General features: G+C 51.5%; 1 protein-coding gene across 2 annotated transcripts in view; it reads left to right on the top strand.

Moving 5' to 3' along the window:
• The window catches only part of SMAD7 (SMAD family member 7), a 30,505-nt gene extending 13,892 nt beyond the window's left edge, over positions 1-16,613 (top strand). For both annotated transcript variants that reach the window (XM_054537886.2, XM_002828204.5), the window contains exon 4: positions 14,549-16,613. In XM_054537886.2, coding sequence (XP_054393861.1) covers positions 14,549-15,087 — 539 coding nt within the window. In that variant the 3' untranslated portion in view covers positions 15,088-16,613. The remainder of the gene's footprint in view (positions 1-14,548) is intronic.
• Positions 16,614-21,989: the final 5,376 nt, after the last annotated feature.

Here is a 21,989-nt window from a genome sequence, read left to right as displayed (position 1 = left end):
AAAGGAACCCATGGGACCGGGTTTCCTTTTGGGACGATGAAAATGTTCTGGAACTGTAGAGTGGTGGTGGTTGCACAGTTCTCTGAATGTATTCAGTGCCTTTGGTGGCACATTTTAGGTTATGTGTATTTTACCACAAATTTGACAAAAAAAATGGCCAGCGGTAGGTTTTAAATACATGTAGATATTTGGATAATCTATAAGGAACAGTGATTGTGGAGAGTAAAATCGGAGAGACTTCTGTTAGTTGCCTGGGACCTGATGATGGTAGACACTTGTTTTGGTGGCAGCCCTGAGGTCACATGGGAAGTACATTGATGGACCAGGGAGCAAGGCTGGTAGCCTGCCTGGGATCTCTGGTGTGTGTGTGTGTGTGTGTGTGTGTGTTTTGAGATGGAGTCTCACTCTGTCACCCCGGCTGGAGGGCAGTGGCGTGATCTCAGCTCACTACAACCTCCATCTCCTGGGTTCAAGCCATTCTCATGCCTCAGTATCCCCAGCAGCTGGGATGACAGGCATGCCACACTATGCCTGGTTAATTTTTTTCTAGTAGAAAGGGCGTTTCACCGTGTTGGCCAGACTGGTCTCGAACTCCTAACCTCAAGTGATCCTCCTGACTTAGCCTCCCAAAGTGCTGGGATTATAGGCGTGAGCCACCACGCCTGGCCTTCTGCTGTGTGTTACCTGAGCAAGCAGACACATCTGTGCTGATCCTTCGACCTTCCTTTTTTCTTCGTGGGTTCCAGAAATGAGAGACAGGAAAGTTCCCTCTGGTTTGATTCCCGGCCTGACTTCCCTGCCGGGGGAAGTGAATATGCTTGTTCTCACTCTGTGGGGTCCCCCTGGCCTGCCCAGCTCAGTGACTGTGAACCAGGGTGGTGCCAGGGTTGGGTCCGAAAACTGGTGATCCAGACCCTTCCTGGGCCGCTGGAGACCCCAGTCCCTGTGATGTCCTTGCCCAAGTTCTAGGGCTGCAGAGGCCGCAGGTGACTGGTCCGAGCGCCCTCCCTTTGCGGGAGCCTCGTGAAAGGATACTGTAAGCACAGCCGCCGGGAGGTCACCACTGGCCCTACCACCTCTCGCTCAGTATTGAATGGCTAGCCCCAAGGCTGGCTGCCTGCCTACTGTCACACAGAGGCTTCCTCTCTGGGCTATTTTCAGCAGGAAGATATTATTAACTGCTGAGGCACAGTTCTCAATTTAGTGGTTAACACACCAAGAAAGCAACACTCACCTGATCCCGGCCACTCTACCTAAACCTGTTGGCTCACTTGGGGGACTCGGCTGCCCCCCAGCCTCTCTGTTTCTCTCTGTGGGTTCACCTTGGAGATCTGGGCTATTAACCCCACTCCCGTGGAAGGTGCCCCTGTGGATTCAGTATCTGCTAGAGAGAGAACCAGGCTTCTTATGAAGCCAACTCTTAAAAGGTGTAGACAATGATCATATTTATACTCTAAGATGGGGACATTTTTTGATAGGGATGGGCACGGGCTGGGAAAAGGGACTTTTAGTGGTGTTGAGGACAGTTATTTAAAACAGGGTGATAACTTTCACCTTGTAAGTTAACAGGAAATATTGGGACAAGACAGGAAATTGCATCATCTTTTTTTTTGAGAATAACTCCAGAAAAAAGTGGTTCGTGAAAGGTAGTGGCTGAGAAACGGCTAGCCTGTTTTCTGTTTTGTGTGTTTTTTTCTTCCCTTCCACTCCCACGAGAACGTGTAGGCCATTTTCTTTAAGAAAGAGGCTGTTTGAGAACTTTATGTTATTTTTATTATTTAAAAAAATATTTTACCAGAAGGGTCACCTTCAGTTGAAATGTTAACTGCCGCCTTATTTCCCATTTTACTAAAGAATCTTTCATGACTTTTTCAGCTTCCTTCCCCAAATGGTAAGGCCAAGCAGCTCTTGGCTGAAAGCTAATTTTGGTTTGGCTGCGGAGTCCTCAACACTGAGCCCCACCCAGTGTCATTAGCTCAGTTTTAACTTGCAAAAAAAAGATTGTATTTTTTTTTTTGATGGGGGGGTATGTAAGAATTTACTCACGCCTTTAGCCTTTTTACCCAACCCCGGTACTGCCTTCCCCTAACAGAGGCGCCTGGCACTTAGCCGCTGGGAACTCAGGGCTGCTTTTGTATTTTCAAGCCGCCGTGTCCCCCTCATCCTGCAGGAGTTCTGTAACTTTCCTGAGACTATTTCTAGGGTGCTAGTGAGGAGTGGAGGGGAAATGGGTCTCGGAGCGCCCCTGGTACAGCTGTGTCCAGTAACGGTGCTGTGCTTTGGAGGAAGGAGTGATATGGTTCACCTAGAAGCATCTCCCAGAGAGGGGGCTTGCCACAGCCCTACAGTGGTGTAGATAAGGTCCAGTTCCATTTATTCGTCTCTGGGTTTCTAAATCCCCTCTTTGTTGATGTCATTGTTCTAATGACACAGGGCATGGGACAGTGCCCCGGCCCGTGCTGCCAAGGAGCCATCTTTAGGATAGAGACCAGAAAGAAAGAGACCTGGGTGTGTGGCTGGCCCGCTCTCCACTCACGCTCACCCCCACCCTCCCAGCTTTTTCCTTAGCGTGCTTTGTTTTGTTTTCATAACACAACAAGGGCCCTGGGGTGTGTAAAAGCATTGTTGAACACTTGGTGAGGGTAACTTGTCCAAACAGAGCAGGACGCCAAAGCACAATGCTGTGGGCAGGTGGTGTGCCCACAGAGGTTGGCGGGCCGGCGCCTGCATTGGAAACACCTCTCAGTGGCATGTGCCGTGGCAGCTGAGTGTGACCTAGCGCAGAACAGGGCTTCTCTCTTGCGTCCTCCGTGGGGAGTCCGGGAGAGGGACTTGGTCCTTCTGGCTGACTCCCTGCTTGGAAGGTGTGCTGCCCTCTCAGGTGGGTTCACATGTGCCTCCCTCTGCCGGGTGTGAAGCTAGGTGGGCCTGCTGCTTTGGAAGAAGCCAGTGTGTCCCTGTGATTCGTTTATGGAGCAAATATGTATTGACACCTATTATGTGCCAGGCTGTGTGCTGTGCAGAGGACCAGTTCCTGGGCTGAGATAGAATTAAGAATTGGCAGATGGAATGGCTTGTCCGAAGGTGATGTTGAATCCATGGGGATGGAGCCGGGGGGAGGGGGGATTGACTAGGAGTTGCCTCCACCTGGAGGCAAGCAGGGGCAGCTTCTGTAGGACAGAGGAGCCTGGTCCCTCCATGAAGCCAGGCCGTAGGTGGGGGAGGGGCAGGGTGGGCCCCCTGGGGTGGGCCAAGCTCTTGAGTCATCCACTTCTGCTTCTGCTTTGGTCATGTGGTCTGTTGAGAATTGAGATAAAGCAAAGCTTGTGGATAAACAGAGGTAGGTCCTGGGTTTTGGTTCCAGCCCGCCTCCCCACCCCGCTTCTTGCTGATTGTAAGATGACAGCAGGAAGAACAGGAGCTGTGGTTATAATCCACCCTCCAGACCCTGGTAGTACCTGGGGCACAGCACAGAGTGGAAGTGACCAGCCTAGCGCCAGGCTCCTCAGTGGACCACAGCCAAGGGGTGGGGAAACATCTGGAAAGACAGTATCTAATGTCTTGACAGCCAGAGGAGAAGTGGGATGTTTTCAAAGCCCAGCAGTGACTTTCCCTTTGTAACTCCAGAGGACTTGATTCTCATGAAGACCATCTGGGGGATGAAAGAAACTCTTGCTTTTTAATTTTAAATCTGAGGGTTAAGCCCGTTTCTGAGGTGTCAGCCCTGTGTGTGAGGCCCTGGCCTGTCTGGGTTTGGGTTTGGATGAAATAATCTAAGATGCAGTTACCAGGGTGTTTCATTTTCACGTTCATCCTTCCCTGTCTGTTCCCCCGGGGCCAACCGATGGCTTCCAAGCTCTGTGGAGTTCACTAATTGAATTACTCTTCTTGCTCCTCCATGAAGCCCCACCAGGAAGAAAAGGCGGGGAGAGCTGCTTTAGCTGGGGGGTTTGATCCGAGCAGAAAGGGAAGATCTGGTCTCAACTCCAATTTCATCTTGCAAAGTTGGGACTTTCTTTCAGCCAGAAGACAACTCAGATAACCAGGCCAGTGACTGTGTGCTCATTTCAGTATTGCTTTCTTATGTTTTGATCTGCGACTGTCACTCAACAGGAACAAAAACAATAAGACGCCAAGATATGACTGTGCCGTTAGCAGATTAGCTGTCTGCATTTTCTGGGGTGGCTCACTCGGAGGTTAAATGATTGTCCCTGTCCCCTGTCCCACCTTCCAGTCACCTCATGAAGCTGTTAAGTGTCTCCTTCCCCTGCAGGCTAAGTGAGGATCATCAAGAGCTGGGCCTGGGGACCTTGGCAGCCCCACTGCAGCCTCTGAGCCAGCCCTGCCCCACCCCCTCATGAATCAGTAACCAAGAGGGAAAATTAAAAAGTTAGTTCTCAGTGTGATCTGAGTGCACCATACCGTTCTTACAAATAGATGGGCCCCATCTCCTGCTCAGTGGGGGCACAGTCAAAACCCTGCTGGGGGGCTGTTTCCTGGGGAAAAGCCCAGGATCGTGGGGCCTGCAAAAACTCGGAAGCTCCCCCCTTCCCCCCAGGGTGTCCAGGATGCCCTAGTCCCAGGAGGGAGCTGGGAGAGAATTACAATGGCGGGGCCAGCATCCTCCACTTTCCTGTCACTAGAGGCTGACCTGCTCTCCTGGGTTGAGGCCGAGTGTCTCAGCCCCTGGCTGGCCACATGGCCTTGCAGGAGCCATTTCTGTGTTCTGGGCCTCAGTTTTCTCATCTGCAAAATAAGGGCTTGGGCTTGGCTGCCAGGTCCCTTCGGTGATCTGTGATCTTTGTCTCTTGGATTTGAGGGGTGTGGGAATGACCCCCCTATTGATGAGATATCCCTATGGAAGCCAAAGACTGCTTCCATTTTAAAATAAAAAGGTTGTAGTTCTTTCTGTCTCTTGGCTCGCAAACTCTTCCAAGTATGGGTGAAAGCTGAGGACTCTGTTCAGAAAAATGCATGCTATACCACAATTGGTATACATCTGCAGGGGGCCGATATCTTTGCTGAAGCCCAGTCCCACCCATGGAATCCCCAATTCAGGAAATCTATGCTTATGAGGACTAGTTATGGGGGTGCAAAGGAAAGCATTAAGAGAGCTGAGGCCTTTTTCTTTTATGGTGGTAAAATATACATAAAATTTACCATATTAACAATTTTTAAGTGTATAGTTCTGTGGCGTTAAGTACATTCATATTGTGCTATTATCCCCACCGTCCACCTCCAGAACTTTTTCATCTTCCCTAGTTGAAACTTTGTTCCCATGAAACACTAACTTCCCTTCTCCCCTCCCCCCAGCACTTGGCACCCACCATTCTTTCTGTCTATGAATTTGCCTCCTCCTCTAGGTACTTCATAGAATAGTGGAACCAGACAGTGTTTGTCCTTTTGTGATCGGCTTATTTCACTTAACATAATGGCCTCAGGGTTCATCCATGCTGTAGCGTATGTCAGAATTTCCTTCTTTTTTAAGGCTGAATAATATTTTATTGTATGAATATTCCATGTCTGGTTGATTTATTGCCTGATGGACACTTGGCTTGCTTCTACCTTTTGGCTATTGTGAATAATGCTACTGTGAAGATGGATGTGCAAATACCATTGGAGTCCCCGCTTTCAGTTCTTCTGGGTATATACCCAGAGGTGGAATTGCTGAATTACACTGTCATTCTGTGTTTAATTTTTTAAGGCATCGCCAACGGTAGGGCCTCCTTGACTTGTGTGTCGTGTGTCGGCACACAGTGATCGCATGGGGTGGGGGAGCCCTACCCACCAGGGGTGGGCTTGAGGGTGAATCCTGGGGCAGAGGGAGTGAGAAAGGGGGGAGGGGACAGTCTGTCCCTGCGCGGTGGGGGAGGGGCAGTGCTGGGCTGCTGTAGTCACCAGCCAGATTGGAGCTCACATTTATGGGAGCCCATGTTTATGGGAGGCCTGGAGGCTCTGAAAGGTGGGGCACCCAGCACAGAGCAGCTGGCCGTGTATGTTGGACTCCAGGGCCTTGTGACAGCAGCTTCTGGGTGGGGGACCCTTTCATTCTTTTATTCCCTTGACCTCCTGACTGGAGGTTAGGAGTGGGAGGGCCCGCCAGAGGGAGTGGGGGCTCGGGTCTGGGAGGTCCTGGGTGCTTTAGGGGTGAAAGGGCTGGGATGGCTGAACAGTGAGTGTGTCCAAGCGGGAGAGATTAGATTATGGAGGCAGACAGAAGTAATGATTAACTTTTCCAGTCTGCACGCTGTCTCCAGGCTGTCGTACTGTTGTTTTTCCCTCTAAGTACAGTGCGGCCCTGGCCTGGCCAGGCCCTGGTATTGGGTTGTAAAGTGAGAGATGGAATGAGGGCTGGGAGTGCACGGGGAGGGGAGCCAGGGAGGGAGCTCGCCGGAGAGGAGGGAGCTTTTCCATCGGATCCTGCATTGGAATTTACTGGCCGGAATGCAGTAAATGTTCAAAATGCCATCCCATCCAACAGTTTTCATAATTGTTATGGAACAAGGGGAGCTGGGGGAGGGGAGGAATGAAAAGGACTTTTGTTTCTCACTGTATTTTTCCACGTCTTCGGACAGTTTTCCTACCCTCTAGAAACTGGAGTGGAGTTGGACCTGTGGGGGATAGGGTGGGAGAGGGTCTGCCTTTGGGTCCTGTGATGCCTTCCAAGGACTAGGGGTCCTGGTACCCTGGGGCTTTATTAAAACGAGGCCCACAGCAAAAGTAGCTTGGTTTCTTGCATGCACAGAGCCCCCCACCATCTGCAAAACCAGGGAAAAACTGTCCTGTCTTTCTAGGGGTTTTGTCCTTTTGGAAAATTGGCTTAATGATGCAGTGGTTTGTATTAAGATTTTTATGATGCTTTAATGTGTGTGTGTGTGAGAGAGAGAGAGAGAGAGAGAGAAAGAGATTGAGAGAGAGAGAGAGAATGAATCAGCATTCAGTGCCGGCTGCCCAGTTGGGAATCCAGATAGGGAACTTGGGGAATCTCCTACACTCTCAGGGTGGCAGGTGGGTAGGTGGGTGAGGTAAGAGACTTGACTTGGTAGTCTCTCTTGGACACGACAGACTTTCTATTCCATGCTTGTCCCAGCCCTTGTGTCTTCCTGGGGGTGCCAAGGTCATGCCCAGAGGGAAGGCAGCTGAGCAGACAATGCCATACAGGGCTGAGGGCTTCTGTGCCTGCTAATATGTGAACCCCCTTTCTGAAGAGAGCTGCTCTGAGTTACTTGGGGGGTAACAGTGGGAACCTGGTTGGTGCACCATGGAGGGGAAGTGTCTGGAAATTCGAACTTGAGAAATGATTCGGCTGCACGCACACTAAACAGCAGCCAGAGAGGCCCTTTACTGTCAATATTATGAATGGAGCTGGCTAGGTCGGGAGTCCCCACCCTTCCTCTGAGGCCTCTCTCAGAGGAGCCTGGGCAGAGTGGGCCTCCTCAGACAGCAGTGGCTGCAGGCAGCTGGGTACACGCTGTAATTTGCATGGCTGAATGCTGGGGCACAGGAAGCCGCGTCAGCCTGACTGGCGAGACAGACAAGAGCTTTTGATTTGTGTGGCTTTCCTCCCCTGCCCCGTGCCACCCTCAATTACATTCTCCATGGCGAGATAAAGGCTCTTAGGAACATTTATCCCCAGGTTGGGGGCTTCAGACTCAGATGCTTGGGGGGTTTTGGGAGGTGGTGTGGGACCAGTTTGGGGAGCCAGGGAGTACATTTTAGTTCTAGGAATTGATTATTTAACACAATTTGTAAGGACACAGTCACTAATTAGTGTTCTAGACCAGCAGGATCTGCGAAATATGTAGGCTTGGGAGAGATGGCAAGGAGGGCGGTGATGGGAGGAGAAACTTCAGGGAACCAAGCCTGGGCAGACAGTGGACGGATGACAGTGGGGGCTCACCGTCTCTTGAGGGTGATGAATAGTAAGACAGAGTAAAAAGTCATTTCTGACTCTGAAATTAAAAAAAAAAAAGTTGGTTTAGAGATGGACACAGCAAAACCTGACCCAAACCTCCTTTCCCTTTTGATTTTATTTTGTTTTATTGTTGCAAATTAAATGCAAAAATGTACCCTGCTCCTCAAAGTGGTTTTCTTACTCTCTGGAAGGTAGTAAAAATAAATGGAACCAGTGTTGTTTAATACTGAGAATCAGAGTGCAGCCAGAGACCATGAAGGCCAGAAGGGGGCCCATGGGGCCATCTTCCCTTGTCCCCTTTACATTATTTATGGACAGGTCAAACTGAGACCCCGAGAGGGCAAGCCACTTGGCCAAGGTCACAGAGCAGCTTGCTGGCAAAAAAGCCGTTTCACCCCCCCACTTCTTGCTGCAGGGGAGTTGCACCCCATGCGCAGCTCTAAAAGCTGGTGCAGCATTTCCAAAGTGTGTTCTGAAGGACACTTTGGAGAGGAACAGTGGGCTTGGTGGCTTTAGAGGGCTGTGTCCACAGCTCACACCAGGCAATATTCTGGGCTTGAATTGCAGCTCTGCACATCTGCCAGTGACTTGTGCCTCACCCCCACTACTCCCTTTTTTAAGATAGGCTGGTGATAATATGCAGCCTCAGAGGGTTGTCATGAGCCACTTAGAGAACACAGCCTATGCAAAGTAAATGCTTATTAAGTGTAGGCATTGGCCCAGAGCTGTTCTACCATGGGGTGTGGGGATGTAGAGACAATTGGGAAGACTGGTGGGCATTTTCTGAGCAGCTGGAGAACCCAGGAGCCTCAGAGATGAGACCAACGCATGTGCAGCACTCTCCACAAGCTGGCCCCAATCACTTTTGCATCAAACTGGTACAGCAACCTTATGAGGTTGGCCTTGGGGAAACCCTGTTTTAGGGATGAGCTGAAGTTACCCCGAGGCTGCATGCGAGGTTGGTGTGAAATGCATATCTGGCTTTGTAGCTGGTCAGCTCACCTCTGGGGTTGGCACAGGGGCGGGGGTTCTGCCATGGCTAGAACACACTAAGGGGTGGAAACGAAGCCTGCTGGGCCCGGGAACTAGAGAGCAGCCTGGCCTTTGAAGGAGACCCTGTGGCACCCCCTGTCCACCCCCAAGTCCAGCCATCTCACTTCACTAGAGATGTTGCAAAGCATGAAAAAAAAAATCCAGTGTTCTCAGGTCAGCCTTCCACCAGCCAGGATTCATCCTCTGATCTGTTTGGGGAGAGAGCATGGGGTGGTGGAGATGGGGTTGGGCCCCAGTGTTTTCTGATTAACTCGCAGTTTACCTGAAACATTTTGGTTTGTTTTCCTCCATGAGGAACTCACTCTAAACCCCAGCATTGTCTGTGTTTCCTGAGGAGTCTGAGGGAGCTCTGGGGTCCTATTTCCTCTTTTGGATGAGGCTGTGAGCATGGTGGATTAGAGGCGGCCCCTTAAAGTGAGCCCAGATATCTCAGCAAGTTTTACGCGTCTCTATTTGGGGGAGGGATTTGCCTATTGAAAACAAGAGACCAGCAAGGGTCCTTGTGAATTATGATGGTTTGGCGTGAGAATAGATGGGATGCATTGGCACTGGAGTCCCCTTTTATCTTACGCTTGTCCCTGAAGAGGGCTTGTTGATATCAGAACAGCCAATTTCCTGACAGGGTTGGGAGCAGGGGATAGGTGCTGTTAACCTTTGAGATGTCTGATGCGGAGGGAGAGACAGGATGAGGCAACCGTTGGTGGCGCCTGGGTCCTGAGGAGGGAGGACCCTGGACCTGGCGTTGGCGAGGCGTGGTGATGTTTGCGCTCCCAGGTTGCCAGGTGCAAGCTGTCTGTGTCCACATTTCTGCCCTTCGTTTGCCCCTGATTGGCACAGGGAGCCTGCAGGAGGCGGCTGTGCCTGCCCAGGTGCCCTTCCTCCCCAACTTCTCCGTCCTCAGCCTTCTGCTCTGCTGGACCATGGAGGAGGGGGCTGATAGGCCCGTGGCCCTGTTGGACTTTGGCAGAGGTATATCACTTCATTATCCAAGTGCCTCACAGAGTTGAGAGCCGGTGGAGACCCCTCCTCACCCACCTTTGACCCCAGCTCCCGGTACCTTAGCAATTGGGCACATTTAACCATGGGGCATCAGCTGATGGAGCTCAAGTCTCTACTGGCTTTTTTCCCCAAGCTTGCCCTTGTTCCTAAATGGAATCTTGGGGGACCCCCTCGCCACAAGTACCTCCTTTGTGTGTCTGGGCCCAGTCAGGCCCAGATAGCTTCTTTTCCATGCGTGCCCGTGTTCTCATAACCCCATGGCTGTTCTTGGAGCTGCTCTGCCTCTCTGCCCTCTGCCTTCAGGTGGAGAATGATATTGTTGAGGCACTGAGCAAGGCCTTTCCCCCCTCCTCCCATTTTTCTTCTTTCTCATCTCCTGATGCCTTCAAATTAAAAATTTAAGAAGGGGTCTGGGTGCGGTGGCTCATGCCTATAATCCCAGCACTTTGGGAGGCTGAGGCAGGTGGATCACGAGGTCAGGAGATCGAGACCATCCTGGCTAACACGGTGAAACCCTGTCTCTACTAAAAATACAAAAAAATTAGCCGGGCGTGGTGGCGGGCGCCTGTAGTCCCAGCTACTCGGGTGGCTGAGGCAGGAGAATGGCATGAACCCGGGAGGCGGAGCTTGCAGTGAGCCGAGATTGTGCCACTGCACTCTAGCCTGGGCGACAGAGCGAGACTCCATCTCAAAAAAAAAAGAAAAACATTTAAGAAGGGGAAAATTCCTTGCTTAACCTAAAATGTGGCCTTGAGGCCTGGTCACCCTGTGCCATTGAGACCTGGGGTGTGAGGTTCATTCATGAGCCTCTGGTCTCCTGGAAGGGTCTGGTCTGTTCATTCATGAGCAGGGTAATTAAATAACTCTTTGTAAGAGTCAGGGAGCTCCTTGCTAAGTGGTCTTCCCCAGTTGGAGCGCAAACACAGGCTGAAGTCCTCTCCCTTCTCAACGCCCACCTCCCCCTTCCCTTTAAAGGGAGGATTTTATGCTTTAAGGGAAATGGGGAAGGTGGTGCGGGGGGTGGGGGGGACACCTTAAAGGAATTTTAGGCAGATTCAGCATTTTTCTGGTGTTGCTCCAAAAATTCCCCACACTGTAATAAAAAGAAAAAATTGTGAGCAGGCATCTGATTAGTGAGCTTTTTACAACACAGCTTTTCTTTTGGATGCTTTAAAATGAACACATACTGTTTTAAAACAAGCCCCTGTACAGTTTTCTGGGGAGGGGGAGAAGTTTGTGGAAAATACCGGAAAAGGTTATAAAGCTGAGGGAAATTAACAAAGGACTGTGAGTTTTGCCTTCGGAGGTTAACTGTCAGCGAGAGGCCAAGGCTCTTCCTTAGTCCTTGTACTGATTGAACTTCCCAGCCCCTCGACACGTGGCCCGGGAAGTCCCTGGGAGCAAAGCGTCCACACAGACCTTTGTGGGGAGACTCGTGTGGGCTGTGGGCCCGATTCAGGGAACTGTGTTTCTGTGAAGATGAAGCTGAGCATTTCCCAGAAATGAGCCCAAATGGCGGGGAATTCAGGGCAAAGAGGGGAATCTCTGTACTGGCAATGGGGGATGTCGTGCGGGGTCCCCAGAAGGTGTTATGTTCACACAAGGGTGTGTGTTCGAGGGGCCTTTGCTGTTGCCGAATGGTTTTGCTGGAAAGCTTGTTTTTTGTGTGTGCTTAGAAATAGTCCCGGCAGGAGGAGACTGGAGCTGTCCTAACGGGAGGACAGAGGCTGCTGGTGGGGGAGCTGGAGGGGACAGCGAGGGAGGAGCAGGTAGGAGTCTCCCTGCGGTGGGTTAGGGTACCGAATGGACTTCAGGGGCCTTGTTCGCACACGGCGGCATTCACGACATCCACGCACTGCCGACATCCACGCACTGCCGACATCCACGCACTGCAGTTTTTCTGGGCTGGGCCGTTAACCTCAGCAGAAAAATGCTTTTTCCAGGGGGTGTCTGGCAGCACATTGCTGGCGGGCTGCACAGATGAAACAGAAACCCACCTGACACTTCCCCCTCCTGCTACAGGTCTCGGGCTCCAGTCCCCACCCAGCTTCCTCTGCCCCCAGAGGCCCCCACCCTTGGCAGACAAGGCTCCCACCCCTTGCCTAGGTGGCTAACAGGCCTGGCATGGGGGCACCTCGATCTCAGGTCCGTACTCCACTCACTCCCTTGCTCCTCCTCCTCCTCCTGTTGGCCGGTGCCAGGTTTCAGTGGGTCCCGGCTGCATGAAACAAAGCATTGTGAGGCTCTGCTGAGGGTCTCCCACCCTCCCACCCTCCCTCCCTCCCTCCCGCCTCCTTCCCAGCGGCTCCCCGAGTCTTCCTTTCCAGGCCAGGTTTGTTGTCCCGAATTGGGAAAATAAGCAAAAGCTTCTTGTGTTTCAGAACACCCTCCTCCCCACCAAAAGGGTGGATGTGCTGTGCCTCCCAGAAGAGGGCTTTCTACCCCGCTTCACCCTTGATGCCAATGTGTCCTTCCTTCCATGGGCGTTCAGGTCTTTGGTGTAGCCTTCAGAGCTGAGTTCCCTCAGCAAGAAAGTTCAAAGATTGCCAGCGCTCACAAGTTTATTAGCAGTTGATGGATACTTTGCAGAAACAAGTGAATGTCTGATGAGTCACCTTCTCCCTGTCCCTGTCTTGTTTTCCATATGTTCCAGTATGTATGTGCACACAGAAACACACATAACACACACTCGTACACACTGACATCATGGACACAGTCTTGCACACGCACATGCACAAGCACTGGACTTCCTAGCTACATGGGGGGCAGTGACCAGCCAGTTTTCTGGTGTTGACTTTTAGTGGGGTGGAGGTTGAGGGAAAGGAATGAGACCTCAGTGTCCCCTTTTTGTGGAGCTTTTGGGGCAGGCATTTGGGAAGGCCAGCTTGGGGTGTCTGTAGGGAACTGCTGCTCAGGGTGTGTGTGTGTGTGGCTGCCTCAGCAGGCCTCAGTGTGCACATGTGTATGGCCTTACTGACGGGCACCTCCATGCAGCACTGACTGCTACTTAAAACAACAACAACAACAACAACTGAGTGCAGCCAGTGGGTTCCCAGGTCCTAACACGCCTATAAAAGTTGGAGCCAGTTAGTGTCCTGGGCTGCCCCAGTTACCCAGCCTGCTGGGGCAGCAGGATGCGGCCCCATCCTCCGCCATCGACCCCCTGCAGGATGTAACCCATCATCGACTCTGAACCCAGTTACTCCAGAAACACAAAGGCCACACCAAAACACATCTCACACTCAACCCCTGCTTTGTGCCCCCCAGGTACCCGAGAGGAGGAGCTGGGGCTGCAGGGAGCGAGGGCAAGGCCCTGACTGACGTGGGGCCCTTCCCCTCTGCTTTCCCCCCTCTGCTGTCCCCATTTTTGTTAACAAATACAAGACTTCCGGTCTCCACCCTGCTGCCACAAACCACAGCGTTCCTGCAGTCTGGCTGGGCTGGGGAGATTTATGGTCCCAAGTCTGAGGCCTGCCCGCTGGCTCCTACTTAAGGAGGAGTCAGAGTGCCCGCCACCGGGGCTCCCTTTTCCTCTGTGTGACCCCCCTTTTAAAGTCCTCCAAGTGCCTGTTGAGGAAAATTACCTTACCAGAATCACCCCGGCCCCCAGGCTGCCTGTGGGAAGAGCCCTGTGTAGGGAAGCGGGGCGGGGCCTGGAGGGGAGGGATGAGGGCGGAGCAGGGCGCCCTGCAGGCTCCAGAGGCTTCTGTGGAAGGAGGGGAGAGAGGGGGCACCCCTGGGGACGGGGGTGCCGGCAGAGAAGGGGAGAAGGGGGACGCATCTATTTGAGACACATAATCTTGTGTCTGGGCTGGAGGAAGCTTTGTTAAGGTAGCCCGGGTTAATACCAGTCTGCACGTTGTGATTTGGCATTTTGACATAAATTCACCCTTTGTGTACAGGGCTGCTGCTGATACACTGAGACTTGTTTTTCTATTAGGAATATAGATGTTTTTGTCTCAAGCCACCCTCATTTTTATTTTTACCAGATAGAGAGGTCCGTCATGACCACGGCACTGATTTGAGAGCTGGGTGACAGGCACCCAGAGACCATCGCATAGGTGGTCCCAGAGTCTAGACACCTGGGTTCTAGCTCTGGCTGTGTCATCCCCTGGTACTCCAGCAGCAGGCTTTCTGGGTCCTGGTTTTCTCATCAGGATGACAAGGGGCTGGAGGAGCTAGCCTTCAAGGTTCCATCCAGTTGAAAGATCTGTAACTCCAGGACGTTGCTGAGGCTTTTTGCGGCCCTAAAACCAGACCACCCAAGGGTCCCTTTGCATCTGTGCTCTGCAGAGAAGAGGCTTTGTTGGCCGGGTGGGCACAGGTGCTGGTGTACTGGACTCCTGATGGGCAGGGGCCTGGAGAGAAGCAGCACCCAGCGCTTCCTATGCTTAAAGAAAGGCAGGGTCCTGGTCAAAGGGCTGTAAGAGCCTGGGCAAGTCCAGGACTAGCCTCACCGCCTCCTTCTTTCTGTCTCATCCTGAGAGATGAGCTGGTGACTGGGTGGGGGGGTGGGTGTCTTCATTCTAGGATTCACCAATGCCTGTCCCCACTAACCCTCTCTGCCATTGTGTTTTCTAGATTCCCAACTTCTTCTGGAGCCTGGGGATCGGTCACACTGGTGCGTGGTGGCATACTGGGAGGAGAAGACGAGAGTGGGGAGGCTCTACTGTGTCCAGGAGCCCTCTCTGGATATCTTCTATGATCTACCTCAGGGGAATGGCTTTTGCCTCGGACAGCTCAATTCGGACAACAAGAGTCAGCTGGTGCAGAAGGTGCGGAGCAAAATCGGCTGCGGCATCCAGCTGACGCGGGAGGTGGATGGTGTGTGGGTGTACAACCGCAGCAGTTACCCCATCTTCATCAAGTCCGCCACACTGGACAACCCGGACTCCAGGACGCTGTTGGTACACAAGGTGTTCCCCGGTTTCTCCATCAAGGCTTTCGACTACGAGAAGGCGTACAGCCTGCAGCGGCCCAATGACCACGAGTTTATGCAGCAGCCGTGGACGGGCTTTACCGTGCAGATCAGCTTTGTGAAGGGCTGGGGCCAGTGCTACACCCGCCAGTTCATCAGCAGCTGCCCGTGCTGGCTAGAGGTCATCTTCAACAGCCGGTAGCCGCGTGCGGAGGGGACAGAGCGTGAGCTGAGCAGGCCACACTTCAAACTACTTTGCTGCTAATATTTTCCTCCTGAGTGCTTGCTTTTCATGCAAACTCTTTGGTTGTTTTTTTTTGTTGTTGTTGTTGGTTGGTTTTCTTCTTCTCGTTCTCGTTTGTGTTCTGTTTTGTTTCGCTCTTTGAGAAATAGCTTATGAAAAGAATTGTTGGGGGTTTTTTTGGAAGAAGGGGCGGGTATGATCGGCAGGACGCCGTGATAGGAAGAGGGGAAGCAGAAATCCAAGCACCACCAAACGCAGTGTATGAAGGGGGGCAGTCATCATTTCACTTGTCAGGAGTGTGTGTGAGTGTGAGTGTGCGGCTGTGTGTGCACGTGTGTGCACGTGTGTGCAGGAGCGGCAGTTGGGGAGATGACGTGCTCTTTGTTTTGTATCTCTTACGATGTCCCCAGCAGAGAGGTTTGCAGTCCCAAGCGGTGTCTCTCCTGCCCCTTGGACATGCTCAGTGGGGCAGAGGCAGTACCTGGACAAGCTGGCGGCGGGGGTTCCAGCAGCTGCCAGGAGCACGGCTCTGTCCCCAGCCTGGGAAAGCCCCCGCCCCTCTTCTCCCTCATCAAGGACACAGGCCTGTCCACAGGCTTCTGAGCAGCGAGCCTGCTAGTGGCTGAACCAGAACCAATTGTTTTCATCCTTGTCTTATTCCCTTCCCGCCAGCCCCTGCCATTGTAGCGTCTTTCTTTTTTGGCCATCTGCTCCTGGATCTCCCTGAGATGGGCTTCCCAAGGGCTGCCGGGGCAGCCCCCTCACAGTATTGCTCACCCAGTGCCCTCTCCCCTCAGCCTCTCCCCTGCCTGCCCTGGTGACGTCAGGTTTTTCCCAGACTTAGAAAACCAGCTCAGCACTCCCTGCTCCCAGCCTCTGTGTTGAGCTCTGCTATTAGGCCAGCAAGCGGGGACATCCCTGGGAGGGACATGCTTAGCGGTCCCCTTCCCTCCAAGAAGGATTTGGTCCGTCATCACCCAAGGTACCATCCTAGGCTGACACCTAACTCTTCTTTCATTTCTTCTACAACTCATACACTCGTATGATACTTTGACACTGTTCTTAGCTCAATGAGCATGTTTAGACTTTAACATAAGCTATTTTTCTAACTACAAAGGTTTAAATGAACAAGAGAAGCATTCTCATTGGAAATTTAGCATTGTAGTGCTTTGAGAGAGAAAGGACTCCTGAAAAAAAAACCTGAGATTTATTAAAGAAAAAAATGTATTTTATGTTATATATAAATATATTATTACTTGTAAATATAAAGACGTTTTATAAGCATCATTATTTATGTATTGTGCAATGTGTATAAACAAGAAAAATAAAGAAAAGATGCACTTTGCTTTAATATAAATGCAAATAACAAATGCCAAATTAAAAAAGATAAACACAAGATTGGTGTTTTTTTCTATGGGTGTTATCACCTAGCTGAATGTTTTTCTAAAGGAGTTTATGTTCCATTAAACGATTTTTAAAATGTACACTTGATTTCATGTTGTCCTCCAACTCCTTTTTCTTCTGCTGCTTGGAGGGAGTGGGGAGGAGTATTCATCCAAATTCAGTTGAGTTGGCGTCTTCCCAGCCCAGTGCTTGGTGGGTGGGAGACGTGGGCCACAAAAGAGAGACATCTAGAACAACCCTGGTCTTCAAGAGTGCTGGAAAGACCTGCAGCCACCCAGACATCCCTCCTTCTTGTGTCTTGAATTTGTAATGGCAGACAACCTACAGGAGTCCTGTGGGTGATAATTCAAAGCTTGTAGAATTGAGGACAGGGAATTACATCTAGGGTAATGGGAAGGAGACCGGATTAGAAGATGGATGGATGGGGAAGTTTAGCCCCAAGAACCTGGGTCCATCTGGTTCTTGCCAACTCCTCACTTGGTATTAAATCCTAAGCCTACTGTACCCCTGCTAGACTGGATTCCAGGAGAAGTTTCCTGGGGGCTGAGACCCTGGAAGGGTGGTGAAGGTGGGGGTTGAATGTCAGTGGTGGTCAGAGGGACTAGGCCACCTCCTGGCTCCCTCCCAAATACTGTCCTGGGCCACAGAAGTCACAGAGTCCAAGTTCCACTCTGCAATATCCTCCCTTGTCTGCTAGGACTTAAGTGACAGTTCACTAGTCCCCTTCCCCAGCCTAGCTCTGGTGGCACTTGCAGTCAGAATGCCTCTTCAGTGCTGTCTTTGCATCAGCCTGCCTCGGTTCGCTGCTGAACCGAGATCTGAGCCATGTTTTAGATTTGGGAAATCTTGCACAAGAGATGGTCTAACTTGGGTACCAAACAAACGGCTGTGCAGGTGTCTGTGTAAGGGGTTTTGAACCTTATATCCAGGAAGGAGGTCCTTTTGAAGTGGGGGTTAAGATTTGAATATCATAAGCCTGTACAATTTCATGAAAGCTTTTTGGAGGGCCAATGTAGGACAGCCAACTTTCTATTTTGCCAAAAAATGACCAAAAGCGCTACAGCCTACTGGCGCCACCATTTCATTAAAGGGAATGACAATACAATTGTTTAGCAAGAAATATTAATACATGTTGATTGTTGATTTATGCTCCACGGCATTAATGCCAAGTGGTCATCCTGGCCAACTTGTTTACATGTGATGGGGAGCTTACTACCTCTAAAAGTAGCTTTTGCTTTTCTTTGTTTTTTTGAGATGGAATCTCGCTTTGTTGCCCAGGCTGGAGTGCAGTGATCTCGGCTCACTGCAGCCTCTGCCTCCCAGGTTCAGGCGATTTTGCTGCCTCAGCCTCCTGAGTAGCTGGGATTACAGGAACACACTACCACACCCAGCTAATTTTTTGTATTTTTAATAGAGATGGGGTTTCATCACCTTGGCCAGGCTGGTCTTGAACTCCTGACCTTAGGTGATCCACCCGCCTTGGCCTTTCCCAAAGGGTTGGGAGCCACCACGCCTGGTTGCTTTTTGCTTTTTATCATTGAACTGAAACTTGCTTACATTGTAGTTCTGTAGCCCAGAATAAGTGCAAAATCTCATCTCTAGAAAATACCCAAGGAGGGTTCTAATTAACTCCAGGGTGGTAGCGGCGGAGGAGGGGTAGGGAGGGAAGGTGTTTCACTGGGGGCTGTCAAAGTTATTTTAGTTTGCTCTAAATTGCGTAGGCATGCCCGGAAGCTCTTTAATAATCGTAGCTACCATTTACTGAATGCTTCACTAGGTGCCAGGCATAATGTTTAGGCATTTGAGGGAATTCTCATTTCATCTTCATTAGGACATGCTGCAAAAATGGAGGCTTTGAGAGGTAAAATGACTTGCTCAAGGTCACACAGTGAGATAGTAAGTGGTTAGGGAGATCAGGATCTGACCCCAGGCTGAGTGGTTCTTCCTGCTTGGTCCACGCCCTGTTGAGATGTTTATTTGGTAGGATCCTGTGTGGCTCCAGTCCCACAACTCCCTGAAATGGAGAGGAGGTGGGAGGGTGGTCCGCCACGTTTCCTCCTGGCCCTGCCACTTGCGCAAGGCCTCTGGATTTGGGAGGCAGAAGCTGTGGCTTCTGGAGGAAGGAGAAGCTGGAACAGGGGTGGAGGTGTGTGGGTTCTGGCAGCATGGCTGATTCCGGGTGGTGGGGAAAGAGGAGTGCTTAGGAGGAGTCTGGCATTTGCTGATTTCTGACACTTCCCTCTTTTTGCCGGCAAGCCTGTCACCCACAGTCGTCTCCTGAGCACCTTCAATGTGCCCAGAACTGTGCCGCGGCGGGCACGGAGGTAACATGGACCTGAACAGTGCCTGTGAGTGATGCTGGGGGACAAGACGCCACACCTGAGATGATCAGCAACAGAGCAGGCAGAAGAAAAGGTGAGGACCCAGGAGGAGGCCTGGTCTTGGGGCCACAGGTGCTTGCAGAGGAGGTGGGACTTTCAGCTCAGACGGCACTGAGATTAGCAGAGTAGGGGGAGAAGGTACCCCATTGGAAGGAAGTTTTCCTGCCTCTTGGTACTCCTTCCTTCCAGTTCGCCCCTTAAATTTCAGGGTATCTTATATAATTCGGTCTCAGGCTCTGCTCAGGCTATACCCTCTCCCCGGACAACAGCATCACTCTGGTGGTTCCGTCTCCCTCAGACCTGTAGATGCCTCAGCTGTCCCAACCAGAAACCTGGATTCCCCATCCTTGCCCCTGTACCCCATAATAAAAAAAAAACAAGTTCCCTCCATCCTGTTTCACTCGATCAATAATTATAAAATGCAAATCTCTCTCTCAGAGTTCTCTTTTCTCTACCCCCACTAGCATGACTTAATTCAGGGCCTGTAAGTTTTCCCTGGGTCTCCCTTACCTCTGGTGAAAGTAGCCCTTCAGCATCCACCTCTGCCGACCTCTCCCCTGAGTCCCCAGCCCTCCATGCACAGAAACCTTTTGTTCCAGGCGTGCAGGGGGGTGCACCGTGCTGCAGGCCCGCCGTGCTCATGTGCTTCTGCAGCAAGTGCTTTGCAGTCACTTCAATTAGCTATCTCCTTATCCTTTGGGATGTGATGCAGGCAACACTTCCTCCAAGAAGCCTCCTCCCTTTAAAAAATTTCTGTCTGGGCGAGCGCGGTGGCTCACGTCTGTAATCCCAGCACTTTGGTAGGCTGAGGCGGGCGGATCACCTGAGGTCAGGAGTTTGAGACCATCCTGGCCAACATGGTGAAACCCCCGTGTCTACTAAAAATACAAAATTAGCCTGGTGTGGTGGTCGGCGCCTGTAATCTCAGCTACTTGGGAGGCTGAGGCAGGAGAATCACTTGAACCTGGGAGGCAGAGGTTGTGGTGAGCCAAGATTACGCAATTGCACTCCAGCCTGGGCGACAAGAGTGAAACTCTGTCTCAAAAAAAAAAAAGTCCTGAAGAGTGATCAATAGTGTAAGATTCTCTCTTCTGCTGAACTATAAGCTCTTGGCACCCTGGGGTCTCAACTGGAGTCTCAGTTAGGATTCACTGCCCTGACAATTCCTGGTGTGGTGCTCAGACAGGACTTGTCTCATGAACGAGGCATATTTGTGGGCTTAGCTTGGGCTGGGAATAATTGTCATCATCTTCATCATCAAGAGGCAATGCTGAGTATGTCCTGACTCTGTGCTAGGCAGTGTTCCAAGCACTTTACACTGGGATTGTCCCATATGATCCTCACAGCCACTCTGCGAGTGGATACCATGATCATCACTCCCATTCTACAGATAAATAGGTTCAAAGAATTGCCCACAGTCTCCCAGCTGTTAAGTGATAGCATCAGATTTCATCACTTCTGTGTTATTGAATCTCTCTGGGCAGGCCTGGCTCAAGGAGCTGGGTATATGTTTTTTCTAAAACAAGTTCTGATTTGGAAGGACCAAGCTGATCTGACTGCTGAGCAACAGAAACAACACCTGCCATTTGTACTTGTCAATGCATACCAAGGGTCATGCTGCCTGTGCTCCCACGCTGCAGAGGATGTGGGCAGGCCTTCCCTGATTCAGGAAGGGCCTGACCTCCAATGGGTGAGTGATTTGCCCAGGACCACCTATGCACAGCCTGTGATGGAAGCTGGATTTGCACCCAAACCTACAGCAAGCGACGACTTCTCGCTGGGTCTATTAAGCTCCCAACACTCAGCAGCCTGCAAAGGACCTGTTTGTCAGCTCAGCCGGTGTGCCCTCAATGAGCAACTCCTGATTGTCCCTGAGGGTGTGCTGGGGGCAGGCAAGATGGGGCCCTGATGTGAAATAGGCTGTGGTTCACAGTCACCGGTTTGGGGGTCAGACAGATCTGGGTTTGAGCACTCACTTGGGCAAGTCACAACCTCTCTGAACCTCAATTTCCAAAGCATAAAGTGTGTATTATACTTTCATGAGGCTAAAATGGGGACTGGGGAGAAAATTCATGTGAAGAGCTGACCATATGCTAATTAGGTTGAACCACGTGGGATTGCTAATATCTGATCATGTTGACCCAGAATAATGGCAATTTCAGATACTTTATTAGATACTCAATCCAAAGCAGCCGGCCGTAATCAGGGGTCCCCACCCTTCTTTTCATCCCGCAGCTGCGGTCAGAGGCTGGTGGTGCCCTCTGGGTGGTGGATTTTGCAGCAAGTGAGAGAAGACAGTCGGAAAGCCAGTCCATGGATAGTAGGGGGGTGGCCAATATTGAGGCGATTCCTTCCTGCTCAGAATGTCATCCAACTGCTGAGTCCAGGCCAGGGCAGGAAGCAAAGACCACCAGCAGCCAGGGCTGCAGGGTTGGGGTGTCCTGGCCTCAGGAGGAGGGGTGCGTGGGCCCAGGCTGCCACCCTCGGAGCCAGGAGCAGCCTGCACAGTCCCCGATTTCCTGGCAGCTCTCAAGCAGGAGACCCGAGCTGCTAGCTCAGCAGTTTTCCCCCAGCCAGAAGAACCCCGCTCTCTTTCTGAAAGTAATGATTTTCTAAAAATGGATTCCCTCCCCTCCCCCAGCTGCAATTAATCTACCCAACACAAAGTGGCCGCTGGAGGAGGACTCTGGTGAGTTGGGACTAGTGCAAGTGCTTTGATTAATTCCGGGACAATTTCCTGGCTGGGCTGGGGGTGAGAGGCTGGGCAGGGACATGCTGCCTGGGTCGGGGGTGGCCCACTGAAGCGTCCATTTAAACAGCTGTGAGAGCCACGGAGACCTGGGAGAGCTGGGAGCCTCTTCCTAGGGAGCCTGCGCCCGCCTTCCTGGGGATTTGAGAGGCAGAGTCTGCCGTGGACATGTGCCCAGGTGCCAGGGGAAGCTCTTGCTAAGCCTGGAGCTGCCTGGAGCTGCCATTTTAGTGGAAGCTTAGAGGGAGAAGGAATACAATTGTTTCTACCATAAGCCCTTATATCTTACGTAGTAGAATGCAAACTTGACCTGAATTGTTGAGAAA

This window comes from Pongo abelii, chromosome 17, assembly GCF_028885655.2.
Source record: "Pongo abelii isolate AG06213 chromosome 17, NHGRI_mPonAbe1-v2.0_pri, whole genome shotgun sequence".
In the NCBI taxonomy this organism is placed as follows: domain Eukaryota; kingdom Metazoa; phylum Chordata; class Mammalia; order Primates; family Hominidae; genus Pongo; species Pongo abelii.
Note: the sequence above shows the minus strand (reverse complement) of the source record. Positions and strands in the feature narration are given on the sequence as shown.